The 18706-nt window shown below is 34.5% G+C and overlaps 1 protein-coding gene across 5 annotated transcripts in view; it reads left to right on the forward strand.

Moving 5' to 3' along the window:
* The first annotated feature begins 6470 nt into the window (after nucleotides 1–6470).
* Nucleotides 6471–18706, forward strand: part of LOC126919812 (thrombospondin type-1 domain-containing protein 4-like) — a 29463-nt gene continuing 17227 nt past the window's right edge. The window contains exons 1-2 of one of the 5 annotated variants that reach the window (XM_050729416.1): nucleotides 6471–6812; nucleotides 14073–14494. In XM_050729416.1, the coding sequence (XP_050585373.1) occupies nucleotides 14453–14494 (42 nt within the window). In that variant the 5' untranslated portion in view covers nucleotides 6471–6812; nucleotides 14073–14452. The other 4 variants (XM_050729414.1, XM_050729415.1, XM_050729418.1 and 1 more) reach the window with 4 other exon arrangements.

The following is an 18706-nucleotide window of genomic DNA, read 5'->3' on the forward strand; positions in this document are numbered from 1 at the left end:
ATCGGATAGTTAACAGCGGTTGAGACAATTTAGTGTCAAAATGGAAAGTTAATTTATTAACTAAAAGTTTGTTAGCGAAAGGAAGATTGTCTGCTAATATTTTGCACGTTTAACGTCGTGTTCAGGATAATTTAAAATATTTATCTTACGAGACGTGACTTTGTTATCAGGGATCTCTCGAGTCTTGGTTAATGCAATATTGACGTATTTAAATTATTACGAATGTTTTGAATGACGATTCGACATTTAGATACGGTAGGATGGAAGCAATATTTCGTGATCGACGTGGAGCACAGCTCGCTCCTGTTTCGTTCGTTATTCAACGTGTAAATCAATCGGTCGTTCTCGCTTCAGTGGAACAATTGTGACGTAACATTAATGATCCAAATGGATCGTGTCATCGAGTCAACGACACTGCCCCTGTCGAGATGATAAAAAAGCAGGTAGCTACTAGGTTTACTATGCCATAATTATATCCAACTGTTTTAATGCGGTTTAGCAATTATTTTCAAGCAGGAAGAAGTTTGCTCGGTTAAAAATGTCGTGACACAAATATCGTGATTAATGGAGCAATAAAATAATTAATAAAAATAATAGAGTGACTAGGAGAATAAGAGGATATTAATGATTAACCATTATAATTTATGATTGCGATTAATAATTAATGGATAAATGAAACTTGAGTTTAATGAGAAAACAACTATTAAATATTGTAGATTATTTTTTATTTTATTCACAGATTTTCTCTTATGACAACTTATGTGTAATATAATGTGCTGTACTTTCTCGAAACACATCAATTTCTTCCGGATTCAATTTTTTCCAAACTTTTCACGTAGTACCTTACAATTATCGAATAAGTATGTTACCATTAGACTGTTACTAGAATCATTAAGTGTTAAAGGACAAGTTGAACACATGTTCGCAATCATAAGTACATATTTCGATTCCTATAAAGTTTTATTGCTTGTATTCAACTTGTAGATATCCAGCAGCTTCTTTTAACACAGTCATTAAGCCGCCCCAATAAACAAACTAGAATTAAAAACTAGTTAGGTAAAGCGCGTATTAATATTCCGAGAGAGAGAGAGAGAGAGAGAGAGAGAGAGAGAGAGAGAGAGGAGGGGGGGAGAAAGAAGAAAATAAATGAGCGGTTTGCTATTTTTGACCAACATATGTGATATAAAATCTGCAAAACATAAATATGTCGAAAATACGATTTCCTAAGTGCAATCAATTCGGATAGAGTATGATATAGAAAATATTCGATGCGTAAAATACATAACGTATAGATGCGGCGCGTAATAGCATATCTCGTTCCATCGTCGAGAGGTATGGAATAAATCTAAAGAAAATGTCTGCAATTTTCATAAATAATATTCACGTTTTGTTTCACTTATCTTTTCCAAGAGTCGTTATTACCCTCTGCACTTAATACTGTAAACCCTTTTATCGATGAAAAAACGGACAAATATTTCATTTATGTCGTTCGATGTTTGAAATGCTTTCTATAGAAACGCTATTCCGTTCACGCCATTTGCTACAAGAACCACGTTAATCGCGAATGTCATCAAGGCGAATCTGATTTTGATCTCATCTGATTTTCTTATTGCATCAAGTCCTACTTTAATTTTCTTCTACCTAAGATTCATTTTTTGCTGGCCTTCCATCTCGTTGAGTTTCAGGCAGCTAAATTTGTATCTGATCATCATTCATAGCACCTATACGTCGTTTTGCTTCATTATCCTGGTACGAGTATTATTGCTGTCTTTTCAGTTTTATCACTTTTTATGCTTTTTCCATTGCCCACTATACTTTCTACATCTTCATATTCTTTTTTTATACTCTTTAATGGATGAAGAAAGATCTTGATGCATGTTGCACCTCGGTCTATAGAATTCTGAAACTTACAGTGTAATAAACGATATAACGGAAATACATCTAAGATTAGATTATGATCTACAAAATATCGTTTTCATCTATTGCTAGATTAAAATAAATTAAAATAAATTGAATTAGTGATTTCTTTATGTATATTTTCAAAACTATGTAGGAGAATGCTAATAGGATTACATGATTAAAAATTAAGATAACACTTCTAAAACTAATCGGTAAGTTGAAGTTTTATGGAAGTTAAAGATAATAGTTTTTAAATTTTGTAGGGGATAAAAAGCATGTTTGTCTGTAAAATGAAATAGAAAGATAATTTTATTAACATAACATTGATTGACAACGTAGCGACTTTTAAAACAGGTTTCCTGTAAGAAGCCACATTGAATTTATACAGATACATGACAACTCCTTAGGATCTCCACCAGAAGATCTTAACATTTCGTCACTTTTACTTACACTCCAGATAATTTTACGAAATAAATTTTCGAAAGGTATTACCATGTAGGTTAACCAAAATTCGTTCCGAAATGCGTCTTAACCCTGCGTCTAGCGATCAAGAGGATGATCCAAATGCGATATATATATTTATACATATACGGCGCGCTGCGTAGACCAGAGGCTGATGAACGATGATGATATAACGAGGGAGATGCACTCCGGACGTCTCGTAGGAATGCAGCAATTTAGCGATATCAACCAGACCGACGCGGCTAATTCTATCTACGCGCCACTCGATAATTTGTTCGCTGGAAAATTAGATCGGCACCACTGAGAAATCGCTAATTACCGATCCTTCAGCTCGGATTCGACGACGCGTAGACTAATCCATCGAGCAGAAACAGGACGAGGTCTGGTTGCATTGATTTTACGATTTGAATTTTGTCGAATTAAAGCGAGTTAGATCGACAGGCTACCTGATTATCAGCTATCCAGCCAAGAACTGGAACAGATACGTAATAAGCAGGCCCATTGATCCATGTATCATAATTTCGTAGCGAATTAGACAGTAATTGATCCAACGTCAATAATATCGACCATTTCATGTTGGACATGGATAAAACGTGACGTGGTGGTTTTTAGCGAATTCGAATTGGTTTGATTAATTTGAAGACTACAGAAGGAAAACAGGATAAATTTCCGGTGCATTCTTTATGGCAGCGCAATTTTATAATGTAATATGTATTTTAAACTTCATAATTTGATATATATAATTGTCAATAAATCTGATATTAACAGAATTGTCTTATTGGAGCTTGCAACTAAAAGTGTATGCTCTTTAAAAAATGGTTCTAAAAATGGTTCATCATCTTTATAGTTCTAAATATATTGCCTATCTTAATAGCTCTTATATCTTTGGCTTTTTCCAAAACATTAACTTATAAACTATTTTTAGAAGACATAGTTATACTGCGGATTTTTATCAATTTACAATAGAACGTACAGAATGTATAGAATATATATAGTAGAGTATTCGTTACAACTTTTAATAAGTAAACTAAATCTCTACTTAAAATATAAATTTCCATAAAGATCGGCTACCTGCTTCTAGCTTTAGAGCACAAATTGTTTTCATTTTCAACTACATCATAATAAAATACTACTTCTTTACTCATACCATTACTCATGACACTGCAACAAAAAATCAATAAAAATGTATTTACTATGTTTTTCTCCTATGATCATCATATTCTTTTCTTTATAAATCTCCTTCATTCATATACCAATCCTACTGTTTGTAGCTTGAGATCATGATTGGCGGTAGGAGTTGTTTATGGATTTTATGGGGATATTCGATTTTATTGGTGGCTTCTTTATGGCCGATTTTGGTTGTGGCCAATCGAAATGGCACATCTTGGGAACGCTGACATAAAACGCTCAACGGAAACATTGTGAAGGATGATACATCGATATCAGCCACTCGAAATACGGTACAAACACTCGTGATGATATATTTCAGTATAGTAGGCTCGATTAGGTAATAAATTATTCAAGAGAAACAGAACACTGGAGGTCTGGACATTTCGCGACGGCTAAACAGTGTTGCATTAGTCTGCAAAGTATACACTCGTGGCATACTGCAACCCGTAAATTTCGTGAAGGTTAGGTAATAGAGGATCCGACATATAAAAGCCATTGTGATGCTATTATTATTACATGTATATTGCACTATAGGTGGAAGTGTCACAATACGCAATTCCGATGAGCGTATGTGAGTTTGAGTAGTGTGAAATATTAGCGTCATATTTCATATTAGTATCGTGTTACGATGTGTGACGCTGTGCCCATGAAATGTGTCGTTCGCGTGGCAAATATTGTTTTCGATGTAGATATTCATTAGCGTAATAAAAATCACGAGACGAGCGCGCGCTCGTTAGGATTTAATAATTGTTCTTTTAATTTTATCGTTAACGTTTATTCTTATCGCATCTTCCAAATTAATTTTAATATCTTATTATACTAAAAATTCCACGAACTTGACATAATTTTTATGCAATTCAATTTTAAAAAAAGGATGATAGTTTGCAGAAATTATATGGAATTAAAACGGACTGAACAGTAAAATTTATGTAAACATTGTACCGTTAAAAATAATACCTCTTATGCGAAAATAATCTAAAGCCATTATTCAAATAAGAAACTAGACTTCTGCTTAACGCGTAATTCTAACCAAATATTGTAACATTCTATCATGATATAAAAACAAAGTAGAAACGAATTTAACCAAGAAAGTGGGGCACTGCCTATTTTTCGATGGAAGAACAAACTATCGAATCGATCGATTCGCCACAGGCGAGATCACAAAGCACCGGTTCGAAGGATGATACCGATGCAATCGATAATATACTTAAATATTTAACGTTACTCACGGACTCGTCTACAACTACGATTACGCGTTATATCCACGTTTCGTATCAACGCGATCTTTTCTTACGACCGGTTGGTCGGTGTGCTCCCTTTTTCCTTCAGAGAGCGAGGGAATTAACTACATTGCATCGAATCGTCGTTTCTCTGTTTCGCGCGATGCATTAGAACCCGGCATTAGAATTACTAGACGCGGTGACATCGGTTTTCGATATTATTGAATGATATTTGTAGAGCCGATTTTCGATGTCACTGAAATGAACGACGTCGATGTAAAAGTGAATGTAGTAGGCGTGTATTAAACTCAAGACGATATTTATCGTTCATATTAAAAATTCTCTTATAATTGATAGATATTATAGAAATAAAATTGTTGGTGAACAGTAAGATTACTATAAAAACTGTTGAAAGAATATTTACCATGGAAGTGATCTATAATATCTGTTCGTATTAATTAATGGATATTTGAATGAAACAAAAATGTAATTAGATTAATATGAAGTTCGAGATATGTAATCGATATTATCCAAACAATGAATTTGTTTATTTATTCAAGAAGAAGTCTAAAGTTATTTTATGACTTTGCAAAGGTAAATTACTTTCATTTTAAGTATTCCCAGAAGTCTTAATTTAAACTTTAAACAAAATCTTCTTAGAAGCAACATTTCCTAATTGATTAATATACAGATAACTAATTTTTTAAGCGTATGTTGCAGAGTATGCGGATAAATTGACAAAGCGAAGTTCGAGGTCCGATAATTGACGAAGATGTGGCAGGATCTTTCGGTATTTGGTTTCAGCGATGCACGCGTTTTAGTGGGTCGTGGATTATGGAACTAAAATTAGTTAACCCTCCGGTTACCACCTAGTAAGAAGAGTTTACAAAAAAGTGATCGCGACACAACAAACAAGCCGGTTAAACCGACTATATCTTCGTGTAAGCTTCTTTCGCGATAAACAACCATTATAAGGACCACCTAATTCTCTGCTACTTTTATTCCCGATGAGCTGCATCCAGTCGCTCCCCAGCGTTAAAAATCCATTATCGAGAAAAGGTACATGCGAAAGAGGACTACGCTGTTTTCTTTCTGTTCTCATTTGCATCTTGTCACTGTAGAATGAGCTGATTAAAGCTAATCTGTCAGTTCTGCATTTAAGCTGTTTGTTTTTAATTTATTATCTTCAATTTTGGTGTGTAGGTCGTCAATCTTTAGTACATGGGTCGTTAAACTATTGGAAACTAACACGCTAGTTACGTTATAACCAAGCTTTGCTAAATCTAAAAAAGAGGATCTAAAAAAAGAGAATAAAAATATATAGTGAACCCGTGATTCAAATAAAAAACAGCAGAAAATCATTCGGGCTAAAAGGCTTCGTTCTCAACTGCTATTATACGCTTTTAAAAAACTCCATGAGTCAAGCTCTCAAAATTCCATTCCGCTTAATAATTCGCCGATTTCCTCTACCGTTTCGATCCGTATTACATAGCCCTTAATTGAATTCCGATAAAGCACAGTGATTCAGAAACGTAAGAGGAAGAAAAAGGGCGAAAAAAGAAGAAAAAAAGCGCGAAAGAAGAGGCAAACGGAAGGATCGAAAAGAGATGCGATCGGAAACGTGGTGTGGTCAGGTGACAGACAAAGGTGGAGGCCCCCTAAAGCTGCGTTCATAGAGCAGCGCGAGACACACCGCTGTATAAAGTCGATCCTCCACCGACGGGAGCCGTCAGTTCGGCACGACACCTCTGTAAAGCACGACAGAGAAACTCGTCTCTCGGTATTCTGTAACATGCGACACGCTACCGTGGCTGCAGCTTCACATTTTCTCAAAGATCGAGCAACCGATCAGTGCGCATCGTGAACTCCGTATATCGTACTGCACGTCGTTAAATTTTTCGTGAACTTTTTGGCGGGAATAATTTGAAAGAGTGTCGTATGAAAATAAAGAACACGGATATGAAATAATTAAGTGGTTAAAATTGGTTTAAATCCTGGACGAAATTTTTATTCTTCATCTGTTTGTATAAATTCGCTCGACTAAGAAACAATTCGATGCAGGTGATACTTTGTGTTTTGTGTTGATAACGATCTCTTTTTGTAGTTGTTTTATAAAGAATATAATATCATATTTTGTTCTATGAGGAATTTAATGTAACTGAGGCTTAGTGTTTTTCTGACGATTTTGTTCATGCTAGACGTTCCATAGGAATTTTAAGATCGACCTAACAGATTGATCTCTTGTATTCGATCTTTTTTTACATTGGGGTTGTGGGGTTGTACCAGATTCTATGTTGGTACATGCTCGACACGATTTTTTTCGTATCGGCTAGCCAACTTGTCACCCGAATCGAATTCTACGGGTACCGTTTAAAGTTCAAAGGTAATCGGATTCCCTTAACAAGTTGGTTTTTATATTTCTGGTCGCTAAGAATTATAGTTTATCGTCGAGGAACATCGTTGACAAATTGAACGAACAAGATTAAGATATGTAAAGGATGTATCAACGAACGTGAGCCATTAAAGAGTCAAATATGTTCCTGAAAAGCGTGCCAGGCCGAAAGAAACGTGACAGAGAATTCCGCGTCCGCTAAACTATGACGTGAACCTCCTTGCTTCTGCCAGACAACTATAATCTTTTTTCCTCCGCGCCGTCACGGCACCACGAGATTCTTTTTCTATCACAACATACACGGTACAGCTTAAAGCACTTTGTGCCACACAAATCTAAATTTACGGTCCCTTTGACGGTTTCCACAGCTATTTTCGTGGACGAATGCAAGCGGCCTTGACTTTGTGCCCCTCTTCGCACGTGAATTTCGTTCTCACATCCCGGAAGGCATTACGTTATCACGGTAAAATGTAATTACTAACATTCTCTAATCCGCTATAACCCAACTTTCACTTGCTTACGTATGGAAAGATTATAATTAATTATCATTCCTCACTGATCACTGAAGGGATAATAATTATCATAAATTGACTGTTTGTTAATAGAAAGATTAGACCACGGATATTTATGCATTAATATAAATAAGTTAAAATATGCAAGAATACACAAGAAGTAAGAGTAAGTATTAATTTAGAGAGTAAAATGAATCTGCATTTTTATTCACATTCATGAAAGTATAAATTTGCATAAATATCCATAGTATAGTAAGATTTAGGTAAATATCTAAGTAACTTTTAATACAGAGTTACATTTTTCAAGTTTAAATAATCTCAAGTATTTTCAATAAAACTCCTGTATTATGCATGTATTTGTTGAAAAATCAATTTCTTTGCTTACTTTTCATTCGATCTCATTGCGATGGAACTTGCATAAATATTAGATGATGCCTTCAAGTATGGTATTTAGTACAGTAACAACGTTTGGATATACAATGACGGAGATGATCTCCTCCCATACACAATGTGTTAAATTACATCATGTTATAGCGGGTTAACTACTTTGAGCATACTTATTAATAACGTAATTACATAACTATCTTCCCCCTACTCTAGTTTAATTTAATGATCCTACCTTTCTAATGTCTAAATAATTACACTCTTTACAAATATACCATGTAGTTTTATCCGTAATTCAGAACAAAAAAGAAGAAGAATTTAAGATTGATAGAAACTACCCTATTTTGACAACTCTTTCTAATCTCGATAAGTTTAGAAGAAAATTAAAAGAAAAATATTTCAGTGTGCTCTTAAATTGAATCTGCAGCTAAAGTCTGTTATAAAATCCATAATTTATCCATCATCTCGAAAACGCAAGCAAGCAGCTATCAAATATCACGAGGAAGACCCAGTATCTGTTACATGAGTATTTTGCTCTCTAGAAAATCGGTTTACCCCGATCTGTCTTTTCACAAACGTGTATTAATAGTTCACGATCCCAGTGGGTCGATAATCGTAAAAATAAACGGTGCTTCACGTTATACCGACACTTGCGTAAGTACTTACTTACTTAGATCCATTGGAATGGTGCTATTCTTTCTGGTGTGTTTTCGCTGTAATAAAGTAACGCGGTCTCATAAACATCGGTCATGAAAAAATAGACAGCGTAATGAAGAGTAGAAGCTGTTTGACGAGGCTCTACACTACTTTGTAATGTAATTAACACGTAGATTCTAGTTTAATGATGATTATATGAATCAATCTTGTTATTCATCAAAATATATTACACGATATAATAACGTAATTCGAAGACAAACTAATGGAATAATTTATTTGAAAATTATAAATTATTTTAATAATTTGAAGAAGTATCGTTGAAGAACCATTATTATTAGATTAAATGGAAAGCTTTTGCGTTTTCATCGCGTTAAATACTGTTACATTATATTTACAAGATTGATATGTTACAATCAGCTTTCACAGGAACTTCGTATTTGGATGTGAAACAATAATAGTTTAGAGACGTTGACTTCTACATAAGTTTTGAATTCTTTATTCTTCTAGTCCTGACTTTGTAACAATCTAAATACATAGCAATCAAATATGAATGTGAGTATTCTTAAACGTAATTATTTAATTTTTGCAGTTTTAATCATGAAACTTTTGCATTATTAAAGAAATATTTACAAATTGTTTATTAAATCTTACCGAGATGAATAGAAAAATCTGCTATCAAATTAATGAAAATACATAATTACTTTCGAATTGCTAATCAACAGTAGCACGTTATAACCATCGAACATCTCATCGAAAATGCGGAAACTTTCCGTTTAATTAAATATTTTGTCTTCGTATTACGACATCGTTTGATCGATACTCGGCTCGTTTTCTGAAATATTGCGCCATTAACGTATTCTGTGGCGCCATTTCATTCGAACGACATATAGAGATAGCTACCGAATACATGCACAACCCATAATTCATATTCATCCGCAACGCGGCTACTTATCGTGTACTTACAGCGCACTTAACGTGCGATATTTAGCTGGTAATAGTCCGTAATTAATGCACGCATACATCGCCACTTAAATAATCAGCTAATAGTTTAATTACGTCAAGATCACTGAATGACTAGTTGCAAAATCAACAAAGCATGTTTTCCGACTCGTTAAGCATTCCGTATGAATATTACAAACACAGTGTAACACTTCACAAGTGTTAACCAATATTGTACATAAACGTATAATAATATACATATAAGTAAATATTAAACAATGTTGTACGTAAACAAAGTACCACGCGAGTGTTCATTTAAACTGTTCTCACTTACAAATTTGTTTAACAACTTTCCGGTCGACATTTCTTATTTTTTATTATATCACGGCAATTTATAATTCCTAGCGTCAATATGATCTACACAGTGAATGAATGATTTCAAAACAGATATGCAACCATGAATTAATTTCATCAATGGATAAGATACAGCAACACGAAAACGAACAAGTATAAAATACATAAAATAATCTTTCAGGAGAAAAGAATCTTACATTTATGGATCGAGCTCATAACTTTTCTATCTCTACTAACCGATTAAACTCGTGTTTACGATATAAATGGCTGAAATTATAACCCACGTAATCTGCTACTCGATCAATTCAATTTTTTCGTGAAGTGGCCGCGAAAGAAAAAGAAAAACGTAAACGTATCTACCGATTGTACATAATTACACCTGCAATAATTCCGTCTTCTTATTTCCCTCTTGCTCCATAAATTCCACGTGTTGCGTACCCATTGGCTCCACATTCCGCGCCATTTCAATTCCGCAAAATAAACATAAACTAATCCCTTTTGCTCTCGACTGGACCCATAAATTTCACTGCTTGATGCCGTGGCAGCGACACGGCAGCGTGGCGGGAAACGTGCCGGATAAACAATAGATTAAAACAGAGATAATGTAAACCAGGCGTAATTGAGATCGATCTACTGGAACCATCGATGTATGGCGCCAGCCGGGAAAAATCTCGTGCTGCCACGTTGTTGCAGTGGCGTTTAACTTTTCAGCGTGCGATATACACGATCGCTCGAAAGTATCCAGACTCTTGTTTATTTTCGACAAGATGTAGTTTAGTTATGAGATTTTATGGATAAATTAAAATGCAATGATTTTGTTCTGTATAATCGTCATACGATGACAATGAAAGTATTCGAACACTTATCACTGAAAATTTTTGTGAACATAGTACGTGCGTCATATAACACTTTTTTGGAATTGCATCGGCACTGTAATAAGTAGGCTATCGTGATTATGTTGGTAAAATTTTGAACTAATCCCAAAATGTATATAGAGGTAACAATATATTTATTACAAGCTCGCAGTTCGTGCAAAATTAGTATACAGATATAATATAATTAAGGATGAAATTAAATTGACTGTTCAAATACTTTGATGATTTTTGCGAAGTGTATGCTTGCAATAGATTTATTGTAACCTCTGATACATTTTCAAATTAGTTTTAAATTTTACCAATATAACCACGATATTTGTGCCTCGCTACAGTGCTAATGAAATTTCAAAATCATTAGTATAACATGCATAATATATTCATAAAAGCTTTGTATAGTAAATGTTCGAATACTTTCATGAATCACTGTATGCAATAGTATATAATTGGTAAAATATATTATAGCTATGTTTTTTAATAATCAATTTAGATTTACAGCCTGGCGAGTCTATAAAAAGACAGTAAGTGTTGTTTCCAATGATTAATTGACCATTAATTTGCACACTTTAATACAATTTGCATATTGTTACTATATATTCGTTATTAATATATAGACTTCGGTAAAATGGGTGTTGTTACTGCCATGACCAAATTGTCCGGATACTTATGAGCAATGGTGTATGTAATTCAAAACGAAAGAGACCGATGGAATGTTTGAACCGGTAGAAAAATAATTTTCCACGCGCGGCACGCTTTCAGCGGATAATTCTATGTAGGAGAACGATTACGTTCGACAGGTCGACGCACGACTAATATCGATTCCCGTCTAACGCTCACTAACAACTGGAGCATGAAGGCATTATGTGCGTGCGTATACGTACACGAACTCGAAGGCTTCTTTAATATCCAATTTCCTTCGTGTCGCATCATAACTCGTTTCTCACGATGCAAAATATGTATCTTGATCGTGCGTCGAATCGGAGCTCTTTGGCCATCGGTGAAGTGTTATTTGTGTGCCGTACGTGTGTGCGTCAGGAGTACTCGCGAGTTGGTTTCAATAAAATTTTTATTAGACGGAATCGAGTTTTCGAGTAGTGGATGGTGTACTTGAGATATAAAGATATTGATGTAAATGGGACTTTTTATCTTAGAATTTTTTTATTGGAGATCGTTTTAATCGACTTTTTTTTAATATTTGTAGTTTTATGGTCTAGTTTTCTTGTGAGTTAAATAATGTACATATATTGCTGATTTTACTGTTTTAATCAGTTTCTTCTGATAGAAATATTATAGCAGTTTGTTTAAGAATATTTAAATCATAATAATATTACTTATATGATACTATAATTTTCCAGATCAATCTAATTATCTTCAGAAAAGAATCAGAAATGGCTAAAGTTTAACGAATTAAATATTGTAGAACAAGTGAAGTAGAAAATTACTCGGGTTAAAACAGACGTATAATTTCAAGTGATGCAAGTTTTACAACTTAAATTTCTCAAAAATTTATGATAATTTATTCCCCATTTTTCTTGGACATAAAAGTTTAGGAAATAAAAAGTCTCGATCGTCTTGAAATGGGAAACGGCAATTCGCTGATAGTGCAGGCTGCATCATCGTTCGGAAATCGAGGACACGACTTAAAAATAGTAGGCGATCCTCCACCCACCTTCGGTGCCATTAAAATATTGTTCAAACGCCGAATATATTTTTTCGGTTGAAATGCGTTCATTCTACAAACGACAGAAACGGCGCCTTTCTTAAAACAATCCTAAAAATAGTCCAGCGATTTCCAACGGAATACTTTATCGTTCCGCTTTCTCGATGAACGGTTCCAAACTTTTTGCCGTTCGTGTTACACGCATTCGACATTAGCATGCGTCAACCTGAATCATCATCAAACCATGCACGTTCACGTTACACATCTAATTATTCTCATTAATGTAATATGTAATACGTAACGAGCTCTGTAACAATCATGTCATTTTTTCTTCTATTTAATCCAATAAAAAGGTTGTAATTCTCCTACGAAATAGATAAAATCATTAATAGAATCAAATAATTATTTTTCAAATTTTTCATTTAAAAAATATCTGGCTGAAACGAGCAGGTCACGTATGTACCCTGAGCGTTGAAAGTGGCTTGCAATTTTGCATTGAACGTATCGATCAATCTTGTCAACACGCAGTTTAATTAAACAATTACAAGAGGAATAAAACCTGGTTTGTTCGTTCATGGAGGAAAGTGTAGCGAGAAAACCGGAACGACGAAAAATCGAAAAAGTTCACCGATTTATTGGTTTGACCGATGTAATTACGAGCAAACTATAGATCAAGTGTACCATGCCTCTTTCTATCTGGCCGCGCCACAACCGTTCCCGTGTAAATAATTTCCTTATCCCTGCTATCCTTCTATCCGTGACTCGCGCGGTCGCGTTGATCACAATTTAGATATCAGCGGGGAAATTCCTGCGTGCCTCTGGGATACATGGTAACGCAAGAAACAATAAATAATATCCGCGTACCATAAATCGGTGGAAAAGTTGCATGGAAAATTGCTGACGCCAGAGGTACCCAATAGGCGTAAGAAAGAGCACAGAAACGTAATATAAAGGGAAAAGTAGAAATATTGAGATTCTTGATTAAGGATGAATTATGATGCTGGTGGTTATAATTCTTTATAATGTCAAAACTAACACATTATTTTGATATAGGATAGAAGATACATAATTCAGTTTCTTTAAATATAATTTGCCATTTGTTTTATAAAATAGAATTGATGATAAAAATATGTATGTGTCCCGATTCTCTTAATACGTATTTACTGCTGTACTCCAGAGCACGATACGAAATTAATATTTTTATATTGATTTCATTATTGTTCTGCAAATTTCTGTACTTAGTTTTGCAATATAGTTCTTGTTTCTTCTTTTGATTTCGGTTTATTCGACTTTTGTTTGAAATAAGATATTACCATATTAGTTTGCTACCCAGATGCATTCCTAAGTATTTTATAACGTTCCTTTGCAGTATAGTTTTACCATTTAGGAATACAGCTGGGACTGTTTGTTCTTTGAACGCGCAAGTAACGTGTTTGAATTTCAATGAGATAATTTGAATTCTATTTTTACGAAACAAAGATCAGGTATCGACAATTTTTGTATTATCTCTAATTACACGTAATGATCTGGATTTTTTTCTGTACAATGTAGTAAAATAGCATAAAGGTAGCAAAAAATTAGTAATAACCATTCATTATCTAATTTTGTTCAAAGATATGAAAACAGAACGAAAGAAAACGTACATCTTGTAAATTATCGTAATAAACGGTTGGATGGTGCAAACGAACAAAAGCGTGTACAAGTGAAGCGTAATTACTGTGATTACTGTGATTTCGATGACATTCGAAGAAACAAAAACTGAATCGAAATACCGTAGTGTGGTGCAAAACTATTGGTGTACTCGAAAAATGACAAAGAATTGTTCGCGAAATCATTTCGAAACTCGTTACGAAGAAAATTAACGAAAAGAAGGTTACGTGGAAAAGAAGATGATACGTGGAGCGTGAACCGGAAGAAAAATATTGTCCAAGATGGATAAAGCTTTCCTGTTCTCTCTATTGATATCTCTGACGGTAAGATTCGAATAATATAATCAAGGAAACGTTTAGAATGATTTAACGCATGTTAGAATGATTTCTGGACCAGTTCCAATTTGACTTGAACTTCAATGCCAAACTCGTAGATTAAATTAGTGTGCGGCTATTTGAACTGTCTATGCGTATATGGAAAGAAAAAAAAGGGTGTAAGTGCGGAGGCGGTGTCTTTGAAACCTATTCAAAAGACTCGCTTCTTTGAGCGACACGTCATCAATTTTTATGGTACTTTTGTAAGCTTGTTTGGTTTTGAAATTAAGGAATAAATTAGTCAGTCAGATGTCTTAATTTCGACGAATATGGACTGGGTTGACAGTAAAAGTTATACTCTTACTCAAATACTTCTTTTTGACATTTAGTTCTTATCTCGAAAAATGGTGAAGGTTAAATTAAAATATTTTACTATTAGAAAGATATTTTAGTTTAACCTTGATTTTTCCAAGAAAATATGTAAAAATTAGGACACTATAAAGTGAAGAATCTTTTTTTTTTTATCGAGGAATATATAAAAACTGGAATATTTTAAGATGAAAAGTAGATCTTTTTTATGGAATATTTGAACATTCAAGTCTTGTTCATTACTTGTCTATATTATATATTCACAAATCAATATTTTACACTTTTAATCAATATTACTCATAACTAATTTAATTCCTGAACGAATCACGTAGGGGACTGCGAACGACAGTGGCTAATCTCCAGATTGCGCGTGAATATAATAATTTATACGCTGCACAAAAATCGTCGTGCCGGTCGGTCGTCGAAAGTGATTCATTGAAAGACAAATTACAGGATATCTGGCGCCTCGTGGTTCCAACTCGTCCACGTTCTCAGCACATGCTGAGAAGCACAACTTCGTAGGGCCCACTTTTTTTTCTTGCCCTTTCTCTTTCTCTTCGATCTTTCCTCCATCTCCGCCTTCTTTTCTTTTTCTTTTTTTATTTTCGTTTCTCTTTTTGGTTCGCTCGAGCCGCACGAGAAGACCGAAAGAGGCGTCTTTCGTTCTTGTGTCGGGGGCTTACCACCACGGGCCAATAAAAAGTATCACACGGCCGTGTCTCGTTCGTGTCACGATGATAAGAGTGACTCTTTTTAGGAAGCATCTCTTTATCCGTGCGTGTCACCAAAATTCGTTGAAAGCGTGTCGGTGTATTTCTTCCTGACACTGTCGAGAGGCAGCCTCGAAAGAGTAGGAGTTTCTCTCCCGGCTTTCTTCCGAGCTTCCTCATCTCTATGTTTAAAACGGATCCGCTGAGACGCTCGTAAATTCATTTCTCGAGGAAAATAATTTTGTTCCCACCGCTCCCTTTTTTCAATCCATTTTTGTTTGGTCAAGAATTAGTGAGCACCATAGAAAAATAGAAAATAAAAAGAGCACATAGAGTGTTAAAAAAAGATAATCCAAAGATTTATATACAGTCTTGTAAAAATAGACGATACTACGTTATTACGAATGTTCTAAATGGGTTAAATGTTTCATTATTTTTATTAAATGTGAAACGAGATTTACGCAAACTCGAGTAACTTAAAGTAACTTAAAGTGTCGTAAAACGCAGCGACTCGGCAATTCCTTTCTCCTAGTGTGTACTTTATAATAGCAGGTAATTTGGAATACGAAACAAATTTCATGCATTTTCAAGCGGTCGTAGGCGACACGGGACGCGTCCAGCAAATGGGCCAGGCATGTTTCGTAAATTCAGCAATGTTTTTCGCATCGAGTAGCTAATGAATCGTTGCTGGCGTTAGTCGTTAGTTTAATCATCATTATTATTATCATTTACACGGTCTAACGAGACCTCGTTGTCGTCGAAAAGATAAATAGTCGTCGCGTACGCCTTTAATGAACGGTTGTATTTCAAAATTACAAAGAATATATCGTTGCTTCGCCAGGGACCCGTTCAAACCGGTTTTTTCGTGTCCATTAGGAACTATGACGAATAAAGTGACGATCGTGGAACATATATTGGCGGAACGAGCATCAGTTTTACGTAAAACGCAAATAAATCCTAAATAACAAAGTAGTATGAGTCAGAAATGGTCCGGCATCGCGTTCGTCGCACGTAAAGGGAGTTGTTGAGTTCGAATAAAACTAAGAGAATATTTATATGGTATGAATATCCTCATGGAGATAAAAGAGGTAGGGCGTCAGCTTTATGAGAATAAAGGCGCCATGTCGTGAAGGAAAAATGAGAACCGATTAACGAAGTTATTTATTGCTTTACAATTCTACCACTCTCTCGTTGATTATCATAAAAGATGCATAAATCTTGCGCTATGTCAATCAAACTTTAAGCTACTGCCTTAACATAGTTTTTAATAAATATAGAAACAGGTTAGAAATCAATGGTATAAAGAAGTATATCCTTTCTCACTTTCAACATCGTTCCACTGTCTTATCATATCTTATTAAAATGTTACCAATCATCAAGATAATCGTTCTAATTTAACGCATGACTACTTTGATACTGTATCGTTCATTTATTATCAATTTGAAAGCAGTTCTCGGCTGTTCAAAGCTTCTGAGAAACTATGTCAGATTAAACGTCATCTTCATCAACATGTATAATAAACCCATCGCAAATCTGGTATTTTTGTACCTACGATTAATCAACGTTTCTTGAGAAATATTGTTATATGATGCGAATCATGTTGATTACTTTAAGAGTCGAAATAAGACTGATCCAGGATAAAGACACCGGCGATGTTTGCCTAACGATTGATCATAAAGAGAATGATGACAAGCTACCCTCCGTTGAGAAAACAAGATGTTCTTTTATTTATTAGCGCTCGTGTGTCGTAAATTACGCTGTTTAATTGTGACGAGCGTCGATTTTTCTCCTTCCTTTGATGAGCCAAAACCCGTCTGTAATGCCCAAGGTCTGTCTAGGAAGTACCACGTTGTGTGAAACGCATTCCATCTGTTAAATATTCAGCGTAACACATATTCTTAGACCGACCGAATAACACATTGTAACAGATTCGGACCGCTCTTACCAGAAAACAATATTATCCTTGATCCAAATTTATCGGTTAAATCTCGGTCGTATGACATTCCTGAGGTTAAAGATCGTTCATCAATCATGAAAATCGAAATCCATCACGTTGCGCCCACGTTGCTGCTGAAGATGGCCTGTGGTATTCAAGAGACGCGTCTTCTTCAGGGTGTTTTAGAGTTATTGTAAAGTGTCTTTTCGTAGAATGCGTTGGAGTTAACCTTTTAGGTGTTGGAGGAGATATTACGTTTGATTTTTCTTTGTACAGGAACCTCTTTATGGATAGCTGAAAGTAACCTTTTGAGAAAGTGGTCTATTGATATTGGAGGATTAATTTGCATGACATTTTTTTGACAATTCGAGCGGAAAAAAGATTTGTAAATCTTATTTATTTCCTTGTAGATAGGTAGGTTTTTTCATTTAATCCAAATTTGTCAATTCTGGAATCAAAATCTTCTTAGAATGAAACTGTTATAGTTTCTTTATTTATTGTTTATCTTTTTAAATAATTTATGTATTGAATATATTTAACCTTCTTCGAATGCTAAATTTATGTTTAAAGCAATTTTCCAAATTTAGATTCACATAAGGATAATTAGATTCATATAATATTAGATTATAAATTAAGCAAATATGATGATTATCAAGGATCACAAGAGATTCTGATATCCTTATTGCGATATAAACCGTCTTATAGCCAATTTCTTTCTTTTCAATATGGTTGAGAATCGACAATAAAACTTCAAACTCAGAAGAAACGACATTTTATATGGACAAACTTAATAATAGTAATATAACGTATAAGGAAACTTCATGATCATTGTAACTATATTTAACGTTGATGAGTTGAAAGACTTCATCTAATCAACATATCTAAGATAGATAAATTGCACTCGAAGTGATAGTTTAATAGAGCGAATTAAAAACATAAAGTATCATCTGTCATGGATGATTTGAATATGATACATTCAGGAAATTTTTTTTCTCTCAATGTTTCCCCGTTTTCGTGACAGAGGACAGGCAGAAGACGCACTCTGAGACCAAGGTTTTGTAATAAATTACAAATATACCATAGCTTCCTGCAAACATTTTACTTGCAAAACTATCTTTTCCTTCCTTGTCGTCAGATGTAAAACGATTGCGATATATACAAGAAATCTCTTTATAGCATTTTTATAACTAACGTGAACGTTATGAA

The sequence above is a fragment of the Bombus affinis genome, chromosome 8, assembly GCF_024516045.1.
Source record: "Bombus affinis isolate iyBomAffi1 chromosome 8, iyBomAffi1.2, whole genome shotgun sequence".
Classification (NCBI taxonomy): Eukaryota; Metazoa; Arthropoda; class Insecta; order Hymenoptera; family Apidae; genus Bombus; species Bombus affinis.